Source organism: Colobus angolensis, unplaced genomic scaffold (assembly GCF_000951035.1).
Source record: "Colobus angolensis palliatus isolate OR3802 unplaced genomic scaffold, Cang.pa_1.0 Scaffold352, whole genome shotgun sequence".
Classification (NCBI taxonomy): Eukaryota; Metazoa; Chordata; class Mammalia; order Primates; family Cercopithecidae; genus Colobus; species Colobus angolensis.
In genome coordinates this window covers 747,619-753,581 of record NW_012116844.1, presented here as the reverse complement: position 1 = coordinate 753,581, position 5,963 = coordinate 747,619, and the positions used below count along the sequence as shown (strand labels likewise).

Here is a 5,963-nt window from a genome sequence, read left to right as displayed (position 1 = left end):
TGGCAAAACCCTGTCTCTACAAAAAATACAAAAATGAGCCTGGCACGGTGGCGTGTGACTGTAGTCCCAGCTACTGGAGTGGGAGGATTGCTTGAGCCTGGGAGGTCAAGGCTGCAGTGAGCTGCAGTCGCATGACTGCACTCCAGCCTGTGCAACAGAACAAGACGCTGTCTCAAGAAAAAAAAAAAAAAGATTTAGCACTTAGAAATTACATTAGTAAATTTCCATAAGTGAAATAATTGGAACAACAATTAAGATAAGTTCAGGGACCAGACATAGTGGCTCAAGCCTGTAATCCCAGCACTTTGGGAGGCCAAGGCAGGAGGATAACTTGAGCCCAGGAGTTCGAGACCAGCCTGGGCAACGTGGCAAGACCCCGTCCCTACAAAAAACTTAAAAATTAGCCGAGCATGTGGGCATGGTGATACGTACCTGTGGTCCAAGGTATTTAAGAGACTGAGGCAGAAGGTTAAGGATGCCATGAACCATGTTTGTGTCATGGCACTCCAGCCTGAGCAGCAGAGTGAGACCCTATCTCAAAAAAAAAAAAAAAAAAATTAGCTCAGGGAATACATTTATAATGAATGGGCTTGTGGTTGCTTTAAATATTTAAAGAAAAGTAAAAGATGAGCACTGCTTTCTTAATTCTTTTTTATTTTAGTGTGAAAAATTGCAAACATATAATAGTAGAGAGAATAATATAATAAGCTCCAGAGTTTTCAGTTTTCAAAATATTGCCATATTTTCTTTATACTTCTTTGTCCTAATCTTTTTAAGGATACTAACATTGGTTGTTAGCATCAGGCATGTGACTTGGTAAAAACTAAGACCAAAGAATCAAACTAAGACTCTTAACTGAGAAACCATGCATATAACATGAAAGATTTCTATGTTGCAGTAGCTGTTTAGACTTTACCTTTTTGATTAAAGCCTGATTACAGTAACAAAGAGAGCATACACTTGGGTTTATATTGAGAGCCTTCTAAAAAGCCCAGTCTGTTAACCGGAGTTGGAACTGAAATAAAAGTTTTCAATATGGAGTACACATTTCTGTCTGTTGTATTGTTTGATGTTGCTGTTTGCTGTTAACTGATTCTTCAGTTTAAAAATGAAGAAAAAGTATTTTAAAAAATAGAAAAAGAATAAAATAAAATCAACAAAATAAAAGTTGCTGTTTGTTGATGGAGGCAAGGATTCTCATGACTCTTCATATGTTATTCAGTGGACTCACTTTTGGGCCACTTGACTTGCTTACTCTTCACCATCAGTCTAAACATTTCTGCCCTATCCTGTTTATGGTGAAGTAATGTGAGATGTAGAGTAATGTGAGATGGAGAGAAATCTTTACGATAGAAAAGTACATTTATTTTATATCGCAGAACACCAGAGAGATGATGTTCAAAATTTGCTGTGTAGATTTGTAACTTTTCAGAAAAATCTTATATTTTATGTTCAAATAGTTATGATTTAAGTCAAAAAGTGTAAAGAGAGAGAGTGGAAATGGCTTATGTTTAGTGGCAGATGGATGAAATCCAGGTTCCCTGATGACCAGATTTTTTTTTTTTTTTTTTTTGAGACGGAATCTTGCTCTGTTGCCCAAGCTGGAGTGCAGTGGTGCTTGGCATCCTCCACCTCCCAGGTTCAAGCAGTTTTCCTCCCTCAGCCTCCCGAGTAGCTAGGATTACAGGCACGTGCCACCATGCCTCACTAATTCTTTGTATTTTTAGTAGAGACAAGATTTCACCATGTTAGCCAGGATAGTCTTGATCTCCTGATCTCATGATCCACCCGCCTCGTCCTCCCAAAGCGCTGGGATTACAGACGTGAGCCACCATGCACGGCCATAGAATTTTTTTTTTTATTTCCCACTATGCCATAGCATTTTGAAAATAAGTCATCTTTGCAAGTAGCTATTCTGATTTAAAAAAAAAAATAAAAGGATCCTCAGTATTTTTGTGATTAACAAGTAATTCTTTTCCTCTCATCATATATAAGCTCTGTTAGAGTGCTACTTTTTTTTTTTGAGACGGGATCTTGCTCTATCGTCCAGGCTAGAGTGCAGTGGCGCGATTTCGGCTCGCCACAACCTCCGCCTCCTGGGTTCAAGTGATTCTTCTGCCTCAGCCTCCTGAATAGCTGGGACTACAGGCGTGCACCACCACACCTGGCTAATTTTTGTATTTTTAGTAGAGATGGCATTTCACCATATTGGCCAGGCTGGTTTCCAACTCCTGACTGTAGGTGGTCCGGCCGCCTCAGCCTCCCAAAGTGCTGGAACTACAGGCGTGAGCCATTGTGTCTGGCCCTATTGTTGAGTTTTGTTTTGTTTTTGTTTTTTTTGAGACGGAGTCTTGCTCTGTCGCCTAGGTTGGAGTGCAGTGGCACTGCAACCTCCTCTTCCTGGGTTCAAGCGGTTCTCCTGCCTCAGCCTCCCGAGTAGCTGGGACTACAGGCTCCCACTCCCATGCCTGGCTAATTTTTTGTATTTTTAGTAGCAACGGAGTTTCACCATATTGACCAGGCTGGTCTTGAACTCCTGACCTCAGGTGATCCGCCCACCTCGGCCTCCCAAAGTACTGGGATTACAGGCGTGAGCCACCTTAACCTGGCCTCCTATTGTTGAGTTTTAAGAGTTCTTCATATGTTTTGGATATAAGTCTTTTATCAGATAGTGCTTTGCATTATTTCGCAGTTTGTGGCTTTTTTTACTCTATTAATTGTCATCTTTTGCAGACTAAAAATGTTTAATTTTGATGAGGTACAACTTACCAAGTTTTTCATTAATAGATTGTGTTTTTGGTATTGTATTTAAAAACTTATCGCCACACCCAGTATCACCTAGATTTTCTCCTATGTTAAAGTTTTCTTTTAGTTTTGCATTTACATTTAGGTCTGTGATCCATTTGTAGTTAATTTTTCTGAAAGGGGTAAGGTCTGTACCCAGGATTCATTGTTTTACATCTGGATGTCTGCTTGAAGAGACTATCCTTTCCATCAAATTGCCTTTGCACCTTTGTCAGAGATCAGTTGACTGTATTTTGTGGTTTTATTCCTGGGCTCTTCATTCTGTTCTGTTAACCTATTTATCTGTTCTTTTGCCAGCACTCTACTGTTTTGATTATTATAGCTTTACAGTAAGTTGCATAGTGTCAAGTCCTGTGACTTTGTTCTTCCTTAGTATTGTGTTAGCTATGCAGGGTCTTTGACTGTACATGTAAACTTTATCAATCATATCATCTGCAAAGACAGTTTTATTTCTTCCTGAAAGTTAAGGAATATACAGTGACCACAATTCCTTTTGGTTGAGCTTAAAGGTCATCCTTTCCCTGCCACCTAAATATCCTCTTGTTAAATTTTAAGCTGAACATGTACATGATTAACAGTGAATTTCCTGAAGAGGTCCTGTAAAGAGGAAATAAAAAAATTGAAAGAGGCAGAATTTATTAGTTTGATTATATTTTTGTATTTTCCTTAGGTTTACATTTATTTATTTTTCTTGTTGGCATGTATTAACATTATTTTCAGTTTAAAAAAAAAGGAAAGCAAAAAGTAAGCTGTATTTATTTACCTTTCATTGAAAACAGTAATAAAAGAAAAAAATAAGATCCAGACTTTGTATGAATATTGAGTAATAGAAAATTATATTTTGTAAAAAGATTTTACAGCCTAATTGTGAAAACACACATTGAACATTTTTTTGGCTTTAATTTTTTATTTTACTTTTTCCTCACAGCAGCCCGAGGGAACTGGCATGATAGATGAAGAGTTCACTGTTGCAAGACTCTACATTAGCAAAATGAAGTCAGAAGTAAAAACCATGGTGAAACGTTGCAAGCAGTTAGAAAGCACACAAACTGAGAGCAACAAAAAAATGGAAGAAAATGAAAAGGAGTTAGCAGCATGTCAGCTTCGTATCTCTCAAGTAAGTTACAGAACAAAATTTATTTTTTGAAACAGCCACATAGAAATTTTATTTATTGTACAAGTTTTCAGAAAAATGTGTCTGTAGGTGATATTTAGTTGTTTTTTTCCTAGTCTAGCTGCAGTAAATTTGAATGATTTAACTGAGTTATATTTGCCTAGCATAAATGTGGGTTATGTATAGAAATTTACCAGAAAGACATGACTGGTAGTAACTTGTTAAAGACTCCAGAATTCCAGGGTGGGCAAAACTGCAGGGAACCAGTTTCCTGGCTTGGCAACTGAATGAATGGGGCCATTCACCACAATCAGAATTTCACAAAGAGGGAAGATGATAACAGATGGCGGTATCTTTAAAATTAGTATTTCATATTTGAGTCTTCAGTGCCTTAGTTTGCAAGTTATGATCACCATTTAATTAATTGATTAAATTATTTAACATTTCAAAATTGGCTCCTGAACATTTTAGGTTTAAATATTCCCAAGTTTATCATATATAGATAATAAAATGTTTACTGTCAAATATTCTTTAAAGTGTATGCATGAGATATGTTTTCCACTTCATATCAGTATATTTTTTCCAAAAGCATGAAGCCAAAATTAAGTCATTGACTGAATACCTTCAAAATGTGGAACAAAAGAAAAGACAGCTGGAGGAATCTGTCGATTCCCTCAGTGAAGAACTAGTCCAGCTTCGAGCACAAGGTATAGCTCCCAACTGTTTATGAGTTACATCTGTGTTCTTATTTTAGTATAATTGTAGTAAACTTAATATTCACAGTGACAGAATAGTAGGAATATGGCTGACTTGGAATGCTAAACAAATCATACATATTAATGTTACTTTGAAACATATTTTTTTTGCTGTTTCGAGATGGAGTCTTTGCTGTGTCACCCAGGCTGGAGTGCAGCAGCCCTATCTTGACTCACTGTAGCCTCCACCTCCTGGGTTCAAGCAATTCTCCTGCCACAGCCTCCCTAGTAGCTGGGACCACAGGCGCATGCCACCATACCCAGCTAATTTTTTGTATTTTTAGTAGAGATGGGGCTTCACCGTGTTAGCCACGATGGTCTCAATCTCCTGACCTCGTGATCCACCCACCTCGGCCTCCCAAAGTGCTGGGATTACAGGCATGAGCCACTGTGCCTGGCGAAACTTTTTTTTTTTTTTTTTTAAGATTTTGTTTGAATATGGAAATAGCCAATCTGGGGATTTCCCACAGTTATGAAGGGGGGTGTGTGTGTGTGTGTGTGTGTCTTAACATAGGGGACTTAGGAGTTACCTCATTTCTTTACCATTCCCTTAACTGTTCTGGATTAGGCAAAAAAAATAAATAAACAAAGGAATACGTAATACCAACACAATGGATATGACTTGTATACTAGTCTACATGTCATTGAACTGGGAGAGCAGGTGACATTTGGGTAATTTGAAGTCGAATATTGCTAAGGAAAATGCTTATTGTAAAATCCATTTGCTCCTTGGTTTGTATGAGGAGCCTTAAAGGCTTATTTCACTCTTCTATTTTCTCTCTATTCAAACAGAGAAAGTCCATGAAATGGAAAAGGAGCACTTAAATAAGGTTCAGACTGCAAATGAAGTTAAGGCAAGTTTGATGTCACGTTTCTAATGACTTTAATTCATCAGTATTAATTTTGATTAGTCTGACTTTAACAACCTTTTCCCCCTCAAAATTTTAGCAAGCTGTTGAACAGCAGATCCAAAGCCACAGAGAAACTCATCAAAAACAGATCAGTAGTTTGAGAGATGAAGTAGAAGCAAAAGAAAAACTTATTACTGATCTTCAAGAGTAAGTATTATACTTCTCTAGTTAGACAGGAGGAAAGAAGCAGTTACTGATGGACACAGTATATTCTTATTTAGAAACCTGCAGTTTTCATCAAAATTACATTTTTATCTTGGAAAATAAAGAATTTTCTCATTTATGAGTAAAACTTATAAATTCCAGGTGAAATTTTTGAAGCTTTTTTTTAGGTCTTTTGTTTTAAATTATTCAGTAAAAAGGAAGAAAAAAAATCCC

The 5,963-nt window shown here is 37.3% G+C and overlaps 1 protein-coding gene across 1 annotated transcript in view; it reads left to right on the top strand.

Moving 5' to 3' along the window:
• The window catches only part of KIF5B (kinesin family member 5B), a 44,123-nt gene that overhangs the window by 28,709 nt on the left and 9,451 nt on the right, over positions 1 to 5,963 (top strand). The window contains 4 exon segments of the mRNA XM_011952952.1: positions 3,734 to 3,922; positions 4,509 to 4,626; positions 5,467 to 5,528; positions 5,623 to 5,732. Of these exon segments, the coding sequence (XP_011808342.1) occupies positions 3,734 to 3,922; positions 4,509 to 4,626; positions 5,467 to 5,528; positions 5,623 to 5,732 (479 nt within the window).